This window comes from Mesitornis unicolor, unplaced genomic scaffold, assembly GCF_000695765.1.
Source record: "Mesitornis unicolor isolate BGI_N332 unplaced genomic scaffold, ASM69576v1 scaffold8964, whole genome shotgun sequence".
Taxonomy (NCBI): domain Eukaryota; kingdom Metazoa; phylum Chordata; class Aves; order Mesitornithiformes; family Mesitornithidae; genus Mesitornis; species Mesitornis unicolor.
Window position 1 is genome coordinate 48,996 of NW_010178010.1, and position 15,961 is coordinate 64,956.

The 15,961-nt window shown below is 34.7% G+C and overlaps 1 protein-coding gene across 1 annotated transcript in view; it reads right to left on the minus strand.

Annotated features, from left to right (window-relative positions):
• The window catches only part of FMN1 (formin 1), a gene marked incomplete at its 5' end in the record, with an annotated part of 95,531 nt that overhangs the window by 48,007 nt on the left and 31,563 nt on the right, over nucleotides 1-15,961 (minus strand). The window contains 6 exons of the mRNA XM_010182303.1: nucleotides 2,216-2,336; nucleotides 4,464-4,523; nucleotides 7,512-7,658; nucleotides 9,154-9,283; nucleotides 13,990-14,078; nucleotides 14,678-14,739. Coding sequence (XP_010180605.1) covers nucleotides 2,216-2,336; nucleotides 4,464-4,523; nucleotides 7,512-7,658; nucleotides 9,154-9,283; nucleotides 13,990-14,078; nucleotides 14,678-14,739 — 609 coding nt within the window. The remainder of the gene's footprint in view (nucleotides 1-2,215; nucleotides 2,337-4,463; nucleotides 4,524-7,511; nucleotides 7,659-9,153; nucleotides 9,284-13,989; nucleotides 14,079-14,677; nucleotides 14,740-15,961) is intronic.

A 15,961-nucleotide genomic window follows, 5' to 3' on the forward strand; every position in this document is an offset into this window, starting at 1 on the left:
GGTTTACACCATTAAGACGTGCCACTCACGATAACTCAATCTTTCCTATGTTAGTATCCATGATAGAAAGATAAATGAATACCTTGATAAACTAGTAAGAAATATTCTTAAATACTAAGTGAAGATTATTATGAAAAGTGTCTATCAAAATTGCCATTTGAGGCACAAGAGGTGATATTTATCTTTTATTTAATCAGTCTGTGCAAATCTCAGGAAAAAATTAAGTCACGAACAGGAACATTAGTTTGTTCCCTAATGGCACACAAAAGAACCCCCCTTTCATTTATTACCTTTGTCTCATCCCACTTCCACGGTAATCTGTTTAGGGCTACCTTAGTCAACCAAACTGTGAAATAAATCCAATGTACACAGGCAGCCCCAGTTAATATTGTTCAAATTATTTACATCTGAAGGGCCGCGCCTGTCTGGATAGCTGGGCCCGATGCTTCTCTGGACTTGGTTTCTGCTACTCACATCTGTTTCAGCTTTAGACTTTCACTGGTATTCTGCCAGCAGCCACAACTTTTTAATGGCTACAATAAACTACAGAGACTCATCAAATCTTTGTTGTACGTGTTAAAATTATACCATCTTCAGTTAAAATTTTGATTTAAAAATAAACTACAGCATTATCTGAAGAAAAAAGGGAATGTTTGAAAGAGAGACAGCATTTTTATATAAATTATTGTTTCTGTGTTTAAATATAAGAAAAACTAATCACAGGAATGCTTGTTAGAATGTTGCTGCATGTTTCTGAGTGATAAAATACCAACATCTGAAAACATTTCCACAACCTACACTGGTTTCAAATCTTTGCTGTCATTAACGTTGTATGTTAATTGGTTTGGCTGGGTTTCAATTACATCTTTACAAAGAAAAATTATGAAAACAACCTCAACATAAAAAATTTCTGGATTTTCTATAAATACCTAAGAAAACTTGTTTTAGTAAATATATGTCAGTGATTACAAGAACGCTGCGGTTTTTATTTTAAGAGTTAGTTCAGTGTTCAGCTTTTCCCACTGGCTGTCTCTGCAATGTAGAATAAATATGTGACTGTCACAGCCTTAGTGCAGATCCCGCAAGACTAAGATGCATGACAGCAGGACTACATGCTGAAAAAGTACAAGATCAAACACAGATCATGTTTCTGTACAAACTAGCCCAAAAGAGGGCAGGCCAAGGGGTTTACAGGGCCAAGCGATGAGAGGAGATAGAGCACTCACTTATGCCCGGGTCGAACAAACAACAACTGATACTTTCCTACCACTGTTAACCTTTGAAACTATCCTAAAGATGGCAGTGACCTAATCCAGTAACTTCTAGCTGCAAGGTTAAATTATTTTGTAATGGTTTTCATTGCCTTACACTGAAAAAAACGAGGAACAATCATCTTGTTCAATTCTGATTCTAAAAGGACTGTTCCATTTTGATGCAGAGATGTAAATGTGAACAGAGAAGACTTCATAGGCTTTTGTGCAGAATCTCTCCCTGCACTCCATTTTCTACACAAAACTGCTTCAGTAAAAGTAGTAACTTTTGCTTACCAAAAAAGACAGGCTTAAAATATTCAGTCATCATTTGCTGGATTTATTTTAGAAAGTCAGATGAAGCACAAAATAAAAATGAAACTGCTTGAGAGCAACCCTCCCCACTTCATTTCCACTCAGTACCTTGATTGATAGATAAGTTGGGTTTGAGTCCCTCTTTATAATAAACATTTAAAAATGTTTATTTTAAGTCCCAGGGTGAAAATATTTTGAACTGGAGCTTTCCATTTCCCCTTGCTGTGCCTTGGCAAGCTGTGTTTTATTTCTACATTAATAGTAATCTACTCTTTCTTGTAGCTGTTAAATTGTTGTTATACAAGTACTGAAGAAAGTATTTATGTTATGGAACTAACAGATATCTACAGTTAAACACACAGTCCTGGAGAAGCCAGAGGAAAATTCATACATAACTAAAGGAAAATTCAAAGAGATTTCTTTAGGAGCCTTTCAATTGTAAAAGGGAAAATCACTTTACTTTCATTTTTATGAAGTCATGAGATTGAATCTTTTTTCTTCCTAATTTATGTGAGTAATTTGTGCAACAGTGTAAAAACTCTAAATGAATCAACACTATAAACCTAATGAGCAATAAGAAAACCTCATAAAGATCACATTTTAAATGGCACTTTGTTGTTAGCAGAACAAATGTGAAAGTTCCCAGTTACCTTCTAGATCTCTCTTCAGTTTTCTTAAGTCTTTTATTAGGTCTTCAAACTTAACTTGGGAGGCCTGGAAAAAATCCTGTGGTTCTGGTAAAGGAAAAACACTCTTGTCTGTTCCTGCTTCCTAAACAAACAAACAAACAAACAGGCTACTATGAAAATTGAATCCATTTGCAGTGAAATAAATTACTTTTTTAGAAACGTCATCTATGAAACACTATTATAAAACTGCAAAAATAATATATTTTAAATCATTCTTGCTAAAGCAACATATTCAAGATGAAATCCTGGCCATTCCGAGTGTTGAAACATCCTTTTAGATACTGTAAAACAAACTGTGCTCAGTTTAAGCTATGAAACAGCATTGAGCTCACAACATTTCATTTCTTTTTATGTCAATAAGGTTTAGATAAGTAATTAGAAGTTTCTTAAAAACAGATAACATGAATGTCTGTTTCAATGCAACAAGTGATCTTATGCCAGAAGTTTGTGGTTTCGCTCTCTCCCAATTCATTAAATATACACACGCTTCATAAGCACAAATTGAAAACAATATTTATATATTGCCTGAAGTATTTTATACAGTGAAAAATATACAGTTGTAGCCTTATGCAGCTAAATAAATCACATGGGTTAATGTCTGTATGGAACTCCTAAGTATACACCTTATTTTTAGCACAGTAAGAAAGAAGAAATGAGAAGCAAAACAAATCAAGACAAAAAAAACCATACAAGTTTCAAAGCAGTATGGAGTGAAAATTTAACAAGTATATACATGGTATTAATACGAGATTGCTTTGAATAAGCATACAGTAGTGAGTTTGAAATACTACCTGCACACAGATTTCAGTCTGTAAAAAAGGAAAACTCATAGGCTGGAGAATTAATTCTTTTGTGAACAGGGAAAAAAGAATTCTATTATTATAAAGATATAAACATTCAGGGGGAGAAAACTACAATGGATGACATTACACTGTATCCATTTCCACCCAGGGAAGATAAGGACGTTTTCTTTTGCAAAAGCCCCTGAAGTAAAATTATCGTATAGTAGAAAGTTTGCAGAAATATTAAACATTTGAAGAAATTAATTAGAAAGCATTAGCTTCAACATGATTAGAAAATTATAAACAGTACTTTCTCAGAGAACTGAGAAATATTACAAGCTAGACAGAGTTGCTTTTGTTATGAGGCTTTTTACAAGATAGGTACTTAGGTTAAAGTAATGACACTTTGTTTCCCTGCTCAAAAAAAAAAAGAAAAAAAAGAAAAAAGAGAGGAAAAAAAGAAAGAAAACAAGTACAGATCTACAAATCTAATGGATTTTTATCTCTCTACAGCTTAGCCCCAGGAGCTGTTCCACAGGCTCTTGACATACAAATCCTCCAGCCTCAGAGATCATAAAATGGTTTGGGTTAGAGGGGAACTTTAAAGGTCCTCTGGTCCAACACCCCTTGCCACAGGCATGGGAAATATCTTCATTTACTTTAGTCTTACTCCTGTAAAAAGTACTCAGTGGCTACTAATTCATCAATACCTTATGTAAGAATTTAAAAAATGAAGAAAAAAAAGGGAAAAAATCCCCAACCTTAGGGACATAAAAAATTACACTAGTCTTAAATTCAAAGATTAGGTAAAGGCCTCTTCTTAATCTCGAGAATGATCAATTATGTACTTAAAAATCAATAGTGACATTTTCATTTAAAAGACCATAGTTCAAACTTCCCACTCAAAACCTTTGGGCACTGTCATCTATCAAAAAGCCTCATATATGTAACTCACTGAAAGCAGCAGCCACACCTCTTCAAACGTTTTCAACCCCTAACTTCATCCCCATCAGCTGACTCACCCATCTCAAAATACCAACATGCCCTTGCATTCTGTCATGAGAGAGAAATCATGCTTCTGCCTCTAACAATTACCACATCAGAACAAGATTTACAGCGCTGCAGTAAGCAAGAGGTAAGAAGACAGGACCGGAGTGACCACCTGTCCAGTCTGCAATGGTCACAGTCATTTGCCTGCAGTAGTTCCACAGTTAACGAAAATTTTTCCCAAGCCCTATCATAAAACCTATAGTTAATTTCAGACTGATTGAGGTCCATAACTATTATAAGAAAGCAAAAGAAATGGATTTCATTTTTTCCATCAGAACTACTGTGTTCAGATTTTTAAAAAGCTAATACAAACCCTTTTACGATCTCTTAAAGAAACCTACTTTTGGAGAGGCTGATATAGCAAATTAATATTTTACCTTATCACAATGACGTAGGTAATACATGACGACATAATCCACAAGATTAATACCATTATCCTAGGGGAAAAAAAATTAAAAATGTGTGATTAACACTGTTTCAAATGAGTGAAAAAGAACAGTTTCAAAATAAATATATTATTATTTTATATTTCTGTGAGAAATATGACTCACGGTATCTTCATACTTAGCATTACTGACCAAAAATTCAACCTTTTATAACATAGGCTTCACCATACTACCACAGGACCTAGAGCTTCTTTTAGTTTGAAATACCAGATAAGAAAACATGCACTGGCAGAAGCTGCACCCACATCTTTTTTAAGAATACAAGGCATTACAGATTGATAATATTAACTTCAATAATATTTGTTAATAATATCATTCTTGAATATAATACTAACTAAATATTACAGTCACCTCAGACATATTAAGGTGATTGATTCCTTTAGCCTTAATTCATGTCTAATGAAGATCTGAAAGAGGCATAGATATTTTTCACTATTTTTTTACTCCAAATATAAAACGAGACAGCATGCATGTAAGACATACTTTTCATGCCCTGTTGCCTTATAAATAAGAATTTTAATATTCACTTTGTGGAATGACCACTTCCACGATCCTGCATACAAAAACTGTACACAACATCATTTTATTTTGTTACATGCCACTGGGTCAGCATAGGCCAGATGAACTAAAGAAGTGTAAAACTGCAACTTATACATTACAGGGTACTGTTCAACAACATCAAAGAATCATAATATATCAAATTATATTTAGAATGACTTTGAAGTTTTTTTGGATGTGTTTTCATATTGTATATTGACAGGTATTGGGAAAAACATTCGTATGTGAACAATGTCTGACTTCCTGTATAGAGTTGCCTTGTCTATATTAGAGCCTGCAGCACATTATATTTTATTAATATCATACACCAGCAAAATTCTTAACTAAGCAAATCTGTCATGCAGACAAAGCCACTCTGCTTGTACAACGGTTTTAGAAGATATTGCTGGCAGGTCGTGTGACAAAAAGGAACTGACTCATGAACATTTAGAGTAAAATACACCTGTTATTCTACTTTCCATATGCTAAACTATCAAACCTATTACTTTGGTTTAAATAGCATTTGCAGGAGACAAAACATAGAGATTTTGAAGTGGTGACCTACATTTAATTTCTATATTAAGTAACTTTCTGGCTTATGTGATGACAAATTACTTTTATGTGAAATAAGAGATATTTAACACTGACTCTTTACCTAAGCTCCTGGAATTCAGCTTACCTAGATGTAATATTACTCGCTGGCAATTCCCTAAAGGGGAATAATGGGACACATGAAGGATACCTTAATGTTCAAATATACAAGACCCTGCCTTCTTCCTTGCAAATACAGTCTACCAATTATCTCTGAGGTTTCTTGTCTGCCTGTAGCAGCTGGCCCATTTGTGTTTTTACACATTTTTGGAGACTAGTCTAAACTAATAATATATTTCTTTTGGCTACCAGGAAACTGTAAATACTGTATTTTTTAAGCTTGTTTTGCTAAGGAACAAGTCGTATGCAATTATACTTGTATATACGTCACTCCTTTTCATAACTCATAATCCTGGAACGTGCTGGCTAAATTCAGCCAAAATTGGAAGGTCCCAGAGATAATAAGATTCTTAAGAGTTTATGGTTAGATAGAAGAGTGAGACTAAAATTAGTACTTCTACTAAGAAAAGTCAGGGAAAGTTCAGTTGTTTAACATTTTTCTTCATGGCAGCTGGCCAACCAATGAACACCTGAGTACTGGGAAATTTGGCCTGGTTCTAGTTAAGCTGCAGCTTATACTACGTCTTGTCTAGAGTCGGACTGGAAGAAAAGTGGTCATTTGGAACACCTGAACCATTGCAGTGAAGAGGAAAGTAAGAATTCAAATCATAGAAACACAGAATCATTTAGTTTGAAGAAGACCTTTAAGATCATTGAGTCCAACCGTAAACTTAACACTGCCAAGCCCACCACTAAGCCACATCCCTAAGTGCCACATCTGCACATCTCTTAAACACCTCCAGGGATGGTGATTCAACCACTTCCCTGGGAAGCCCCTTCCAAAACTTAAAATCTACCTTTCTTATAGTTCGAACAGCACTTCACATAGGAAAAGAGGAAGAACATGAAAGAACAGGGTTTTTTCTCACCCTCCAAATTGGTACCAGCATTAGCAGAAAATACCTCCTACTCTTTGCTGCTTCATATATCATGTGGTGTTTAGGTATGCTTTGGCAGTGAACGACTTTGAGCAGTGCTTCCATTGCCTACATTATCTACCACCTCCTCCTCTGCCCTACTGAAATAAGGAACAAAGTAACCTCATCTCAAAAGATGTCCAGAGTTTGGTTGAGCCTGACTTTGATCCTACCATGACTAATCAAAAACATGCTAGCGGTTCTCAATTTTTGACAAAATTATTTACTGCTATCTATGAGCATTTTCTTGTGCATGCTGCTCAGAATTCATACCCTACATCCATTTAACTGCCGACTAAAAAAACAGAGTGGCAATATTTTGTTGGGTCTTTGAAAAGGATTAAAATCTTTTACATTTTATATTTATATTCTTTACATAGAATTCCTTAGATCCTTTAACAATATTTTGCTTTTAAACCTGATTTTTAAAACATTTTTACCCATGTAGAGCTACCTTAAGTTAAGAGCAAGAAAAAAAGAATGAGGGCATTTACTGGAGAAGACTTCAGCAGTATGTGCTCTCTCACTCCTCTCTAACCCACTGTAATTAGGTCCCTACTAGTAGAACAGACACACAGAATTTCTCACATAAGACAATTATCCTGGTAGCATGGAATAGGAGAAATTGAAGATTATGCACACTTGCAAGAGAAAGAGGTGAAAAGTTGGGAGAAAAAAAGCAAGAAAATGGTACAATGTGCCTTGGTCTTTCAAGCAAGCATGGTAAGAAATAAGAAGATTAACTTTTGACAGATGATGGAACAAAAAATGATCACTTGATAAAAAACATCTTTAATTAAAAATGAGTACTTACTCTGCTTTTGACATCCTTTAGTTTGGGGAGTATTTCCAAACCAAATCCATCAGCTTGACCTCGGGTCCTATTCCCACCATTCATATAATTTCCAAAAGCCAGAATCAAACCTAAAATTTCCTTTACACTTGTCATGTTCAGCAAAGCCTGGAAAATGGATACTAGTGTGTAAGTTCTGTTGGCACAAAAATTCTAATAGCTAATATAGAAAAGCTTTTTTTAAATTTCATTTTTGCAAGAGGTTGTGTGTCTTGTGTGTTTTTACACTTGCAGGGAAAGGAAACTAAAACTGGTACAAGAAACAAACATTTAAGAGAAACAGTTGTTTGACTGTATGTGCATTAAATACTATGTTTAACTTAATCCATATGAAGCAAATTATATGGCATTAGCTACTATGTAGATGACGAAAAGATTAATGAAAGAAGATTACTGAACTTTCTTAGTAGCCTTTAAAAATCTTACAGACAAGGTGATTTATCATGAGTTTGCATAACCCCCAGTCACATGGAGATGAGCTATTTCTGCTGCCACTAGGTTAGGCTCAGACTGTCATATTCAGTCTGTTTTTCATTGGTCTTGGCGCTCTGGAAACTCACATGTCTGGATCTATACTTAATGCAGATATACCAGGGCTAAGGACTAAATTACTATACCTCGAAACAGACGATAAATCTAGAAACACAGTGGAGAACTAACACGTTATTTTCATTTACATCTAAAGACATCTATCTTGTCCATCAAGAATCTGAAGCCACAGGCCAAATTCTTAACTATGTAGCCTTTTACTACACATTGGATACATCAATTGTAGTGTGAGCTCCTCATAAGCAGACTGAGGACAATACCACTTTACCTATGTCATACAAAGCTGATTCCTTATTTATGTCACCTTTGGAAAGGAAGCACTATGTAACTATTTTTATTTTTAGAATATACAAAGGAATCCAAAGGGGTGGAGCATGAGTACTTTGTGACAGCAAAGCTAACCAGAACCTAATCTTCAAACTGGAGAAAAAAAAATAATAAAAATCAAATACTGTCCTGGCCAGGATGTTATACCTTTAGGTCACTATTTAATTTCTCTTTTAATTCTTATCTCATTCTATTTTTCATGTTTTACTTGTTATAATTTCAGTATCTTGTCTTTAGTCATTCATAGTACAAAAATCTTAGGTAAAACTTTGTCAGGTACTGAAAAATCTGCTGTATCAGGGTTATCAGAAATGTATAGATACCACAGGGAAAGAAGTAAGCTAATGAACGAATGAATGTGATAGGCATCTATTGCTGACAGCATCAAGTGATATGCAAAAAAAATAAGTTTGCAAGGCCCTGTACTAAGCTAGTCTGATATTTAATTTCTACTTTAGGAAGATTATCTATTACTCTACTTAATGCGCAAAGTTATAAGAACCTGCCATTCAAATAAAACTATTTTTTTCTATGTAGAGCATAGGGCATTACACACAATCCACCTTCCCTCTTTCCTCGTCCTTTTAAGCAGCTAAAACAATGGATATAAATATATCTTCCTGAAAAGCCAATAACCAGACTTAAGGTTCATCAATTATGGTAAAAAAAGAAACATGAATACTCTAAAATATATTTATGTTTTTATTTAGCTTTCATTAGGACTTACCTTGGAAACACGAGTTATGATATCAACTTTCCGGTGCACTGATGTTATCCCTTCAGAGAAAACTGACTGGAAGATGATACACTGAGCTCGTTCTGTGAAGTTTGGGATTTGAGATAATTCATACAAAAATCTGTGGGAAGGAAGTGTATCAATTAATCTTTTTATTTCTTATCTGTAGGGTACACAAAGAAAGCTGTAGTATCATTAAATATACAGGCAATCTTTCCTACTTTGAATCAAATCTGACAGAATTTATAACTATTATATTCTTTATGCTAAATGTGTCCTATCGATATCAAGAAAAAGGCAAGACATTACTTGTTATTACATTAATCCATTAATGCACTATCACAGCTGCATAGTAATAAAGAGAAGTCATAAATCTCGATCATAAGTTAAAAAAAACCAATACCTAAAAACCATGAAAAGGGAAAGATCTAGAGAAACACTATTTACTGTTTTCACTCGTGTTTTTGTTTCCCTTAAAAATACACCCAGCAATACAGAACTCAAAATATTCCTACAAGGTTATTTCATAATATAAAATGTCTGCCAAGAAATTTCTTCTGATGCTCAGCCTCAATTTTCTTTTACTAATTTGCACTACACTTCCAATTATATAGTGGCTTGTCTTATGGTAATGCACCTAGCCATGTATTTAGTTCTAAAATACTTGCAGATTTATCTCTCTTTAGTCACTGTTCAGCAAAGTTACCAACCCTTTATCTGCTCTTTATCTGTCCTCATATATACACTTTCCTCATGACTCCATTCCAGCTTTCTTCCTTTAATTTTTTTGGTAAACAAAAATAAATAGAAGCATATTCAACAACTCCATCTCTGATATCACAAAGTGAAAGCATCCCAAAGCCATGAGTAATTCCTCTGTTTTCTCTTTGTCAGCTTAAAATGTAAGAGCTTGGCTAAATAATACAGGAAGTTTTAGCATTTCTTATAATAACAGGGTTTGCATAATTTGCTTTGTGGGTGTTGAGTCTCAGATTTTCGTGATATGCATGTTTTTCCAAAATCCAGTAGCAAGCTGTAATTTGCTCCAATATCACTTTAGAAACATTCTTCTAATCTCCTGTCTACAAATATGTTTAGATCCTCCTTAATGCGATGCCAAAAATATTTTTCTACCTCACTGGGAAGTTTTGGAAACCATTAGTAGCTTGAATTCTTATTAAATTTATTTTAATAATTTAAGCCAATACATCTGATTTCTGTGAATTAATTGTTTTTCATAATAAATAACATCAGTATCTTCAAATATGCTTTATAGATTTCTCATGCATGCAATGCTTTGCTGAATACATACTGACTGCCTAAAAAAAACAGCAAAATCCACCTGTGGCTGGTGTGAAATACTACATTTTAATTGCAGTATCATTTTTCCTTCTTCTTCTTTCTCGCCTGATGAAAAAATCTATTGTGACAGAAGGACTGGGGAGGCCCAGCTTGGCTCTTACATTTAAGCAGTGGGGAAAAAAAGAAATGCCAAGCTGGTATTAATAAAAATGCTTCCTATTGGGAATGAATGGTATTGCCAGGAAAAAAAGAGGATACTTTGCACTCTGTATGAGAGAAACAAAAGAAAGAAAATCCCAAACTGCTTAACTGAAATTCTAACATACACGCATTTTGAAAGTTTAAATTTAAAAAGTCAAATGACACATATTCTTGCCTTCCCTTGAAAAGGGAACTATCTGCTACACTGCTGGTCATCAGTATACAACATAGTTGTGCCAAGTTAAGAGAGCATCAGCATAAAAAAAAGGTCTCCAGATTTTGGAATTCAAAGTATTCAATGCAAATACCCAGACAGAACACTTAAGACTGAAATCTGTCACAAAAAGGATTCTTAGCGACTACAAATGTAGTTACTAGACGCAAAATCACAGCATGAAGCTGTGGTTATCAAAGATAAACCACCAATACAGGTGGAGAAAACTTTTGGAGATAAGAGAACATTCTTAGTGCAGTAGTTTGTGCAATTTTAGTTTGAGAAAAGTATGACTTTGACTTAAAGTAACAATGGCACGACTGTGACATAGCTTTTCTTATGTGTTTCTCACTGCTACACTTCTTATGACCTAGATTAAACATAGAGAATTTGCTGCTCATTTCTGTGAGGTCCATTTTACTCCTCTCCTGCAGAAACTGTAAATAAAAAATACATTTACTTAAGAACTCTTTAATGCTACCAAAATGTTGTAGTAAAGAACTTGAGAGCACTTTCAAGGCAGGCAAATTACCACGTTAGTGCAACAGAACATTTTTCCAGAAGACAGACAAAGAAGGCTGATTCTATGGAGGTAAATTGTTTATCAGTTCACATTTATCCACATTTGAAGACTATAAAATTTGAAATAATTTTTAGGGAAAAAGGTTATCTAATCCTACAAGCTTCTAAATAAGCCAGCAGTTTTAAACTGAAGTTAAAGGAAACTGGTCTTTAAAGAGAAGCAAATGCTGTTACTTGGGCAGCAATTATCAATAGCTCCCTACTTCCTGAATTCAAACTACATATGATCCAGAAAAGCTCGGTACCATATTTTGCAACTATTTCCTTCATTAGTATTTCTTTCACAGTAGAGAGGACTTCATAGAGATTAAATTACAATTAAACGGGTCTTCTTGGAAACTAGCTAAAGCATTTGTATGCTGCTTGCAAAACCTCAAATTGTGGCCAATTATGCATATAAATCTTTATCGTGTTAAGGAGTATTAGCATTTTAACAATTATTATCATGAAGCATAATTTAGGGAGGTATTGCCATGTTGCTGTCATACTTACAGTTTGTGTCAACAACAGCAAATTTAACATGCCAGCAAAACAAATCAAAATCACATGCGCAGGAGAGCACCAGTGATACCACTAAAGCTATTTGTCTGGTAATCCCACCATTTAAAAAAATGGCAAAGGTTTCCTTCAGACTTCAATGAACTCACATCAGTGGTTTCATTTTATGAATACCTATTGATAGTATTTGCATATCCGATAAATGGTTTTGTTTGCACTTCTGTTCTGATCCTCATTAAAGAAAATACACGAGGCTTATCATGTGTAGTGTATATTTTTAGTCACACATACAAATTTAATTTTCAATTTCACTTTTCTCTCTTTAACCTCCTATGGAGTTAATATGCATAGTGCAGTTCCAACACATCTCCATTTAGGCTGATGTAGAGGCTGACTCAGACAACAAAAGTAGCAGTGTCTGATCTACTGAGTTTTCAGAAAGGACATTATTTTGAAGGTCCAATAAAGTTTACATAAATGCATTATCAGCAAATTACTTTGCCCTTGAGGTAACATTTTAAAAAGGCAGTTTTCTTAACATTATGTAGTTGAATAATAGGGTAAAAATGGGATAATTATGACTTGCAGAGAGAACACAAAGAGTAATAATTGATAAAAAGTAGCTTCTGTCTTTGACACTACTATTTCAGTCTGAATGATCAGGCGTAACTGCTTCATTTACAGTTCTTTACTTTTAATTATGTAACAATGATAGCATAAATCCAACTCTGTGTTCAATTAAGATCAACCCTTCTGCACTACAGTTCACAAAAAGACAACCTTTTATAACTCTGGAGCTCTACAAGATTCCTATTCTCCAGAATACAAAATGCATTAATATGTATTTCACTCAGACACACAGCAAACAGATTGCCAAAGATTCAAGCTCTGGAAAACATCAACTAGTCACACAATGTATTCTTATGCCCCAGGCCACGGCAAGGAAAGCCATGGATACGGGATGCAAGAACAAGCTAGTATATACACTTTACAGACACTTGTCCTCTTAAGTCTCACTCAAGAATGATAGCCACTCTTTATCAGGAGTAAGCATGATAGCTTCATCTCCCAACATGAATCTGCTCCCTAGTGGACAGTCACAAATGAGTATTTAGCTGCCTTGTGTTAGGAGAAAGAGAAAAAATTTTCTGCTCTTCTCCACTAACATTTTAATGGGACGAAAAGTATGAAAATGTAATACTACTGACATCAACCAACCAATCATACATACACTATCTCCACAGTATCAGCTCTTTCCCCCACCCCTTCTTATGCTAAGGACAGCAGAAAAGGCTAAATCAGACAAAGGTGAAAAGAAAGCTGGATGGCAGAGAAGCCTCAGGGCATGAAACTGCACTATGATTAGAAGTAGAGGATGGACATAAATAAGGTAAAGTAGCAAAATAGCAGAAGACAAAGACAACTGGTAGGCCAAAATCTGAAATCAAACATATACACTAAAATAAAAATCAGAATTGCCATTCTGCTCACAGATTCTTGTGATTTTCACATCAGTCTAAGGTTTATTACAACAGAAGGAGCAACACTTAAGAAGTTTTTCATCCTAACAGTTACCACTGCCCACAAGCCTTGCAGGTCTTCAAGAAGTACGACCAGAGCGTACATTGTGTCTTTGTCACAGGACTCACTAAAAAAACCTGCATTTGTGTAGTTCTTTCAAATAATCAACAACCAAAATCAATCTGGTCTTGCTTTATGACAGAATAATTTAGCTCTACGAGCTCAAAGGCAAAGAAAGATAAGCCATTTACAAATGAGAATACAAGTGAGAATAGGAGCAGAAATTTCTATTCATTCAAGGCTACATTATCAGTTCTGGTGGTCCAAGGTGACGTAGTAAAATCTGTCTGAAAAAAGTTATGTGATAAAAGCATAGTTTACATCATGCCTTGAAATCAACAAAAAAGTTAAAAATTAGCTACCAACAATTACGTATCAAGATCCATTTTAACATATCAGCAAAGGAATATACTATAAAACAATAAAACATGTTAAAAAAATAATCTTACTGTTCTGGTTTATCTAGAAGCTTCAGTTCCTCCTCTTTTGAAGTCTGATAATATTGCGTGATTTTCTCCAGCTCATCCTTTTGTGCTCTCTGAGTAAATGAATATAAAGTAATTAATAACTAATTAATACATTAATAATTTACCTGTTTGTCTGCAAGTAACAATTACATTTTTTATTAAGAAACATTTAGATCATGCAAAAAAGTGAGGCATAAAGATCCATGATAAATTCCTTGAGTGCCTTGCAGTGCCGTTTACTATCAATGGCCACAAAGCAGAACAACCTTGTAGAGCACAGAACTGCAAATATTGCTATAGGATGCTTCACACAGTTTAGGTCAGAGAGGTAGCTCTGATGTTTCTACAGCCAAGTGTTGATGTATTCTTTCATACAACTTCAGAATCACACAGGTCAGGAATGCTACATACCTACAGAGCAATTGGATTTTACATTTTAACCTGATTCCAAAGGCACTCCACTGTTTTAAATTTCTGACATTTAAGAACTAAGCCAGCCAGAGAAATAAGCATATTTTCTTATGTTACCTATTTCATTACTGTTAAATTCCAAAAATACTTTTTCTATATGATGTCTCTATTATAAAATGACAACATAAAATAAAACTTTACTTATTCTGTGCCTGAAATACCACAATGATTATCCACAGCTTTACCCCAGCTTACTTACATTTTCATATAGTGCTTCCAGTGTTTCCAGATCTACTACAGAGTCATCAACACACAGTATAGCTGTATAGAACACAATCACAAATTAGATGCTAGAAAACATACTTAAGATTTCATTTCTGTTTCCTGGGAAATGTAGTAAAGAGATCTGACCTAACTAAAAGACATATTTGGAACCAGTTAATATTTCATTATTTTCACCATTTTATTTTAGTTCTGACTTCAAGTCACAGCACAAATGAAAAAACTTACTATAACTCTGTCACAGGAGAATGGAGTTCTGCTTTTCCTCTCCAGTATACTCAGGAGTCAAAGATATGACCTGTCAGGTACTCAGTTGACTGTGTACCTGGCCAGGCAGGAGAACATGCGAACAACTGATATCAGAGAATGAACAACACAGATTTCATGGGAGCTTAGAAGGCTGGATAGGAAGGAATTGAGAGTTGGGATATTTAGGTCTCCCTATGTGCATGGAAGATCAGGGAGACAGGAAAGCAAGGAGATCTGCTTGTCTTGGGGTGAGCAAACTTGGGAAGAAGAGAGGTAGACAAACTCACAAGATTTGCAACTTGCAAATTTGCAAGCACAAAAGATTGTGCTATGGATCTTTAAGGTATCTCCTATAGAACAACTCATTTGAGTTAGCTTTATCCACCAGAATACTACCCACATGACAATTTCCAGATAAATACTTCTAAACACCACATAGAGAAACCCAAAGTACACTCTTCAGTGATTAATTATGCCTCATTACCAAAAATGAAAAGTCTCAAAATATTTCCTTATCTTAGTTCCAAATGTTCCACATTTTGAATATATGGCATTAGGTGTTTCCAGCATTTGCAAATCCCATTACAGTTTAGGCAATGTATTGGGACTACTCTGGAAACTATTTGGGATTGGTTCACGGTACTTTCTAATGCTCTCTGATGTTAAATTCCAGTATGCTGAGAGATGCACAATGGAACTGAAATAACTTTGGATGTTTAATTTTTCTGAAACCAGCATTTCATCAAGATTCATAATGGTACTAGATACTATTTCTGAATTCCTGACTTATGTCTAAAAGTTACTCGGAACATTAATCCCAAAAGACCCAAGCTTAAGGCCTCTACCAATTTTCCATATAACCAGTGATTCATCATTAACTAGTACCTGATAACTTTAAATTTCAGTTGTACTGTATTTCTTCAAAGTAAACTTGACTGCTTGTGAATTTAGAAGATTTTAAAAGCTCCTGCTGCATTTTCAGTTCATGTTTGAAAGAGGCAAGGCACACATC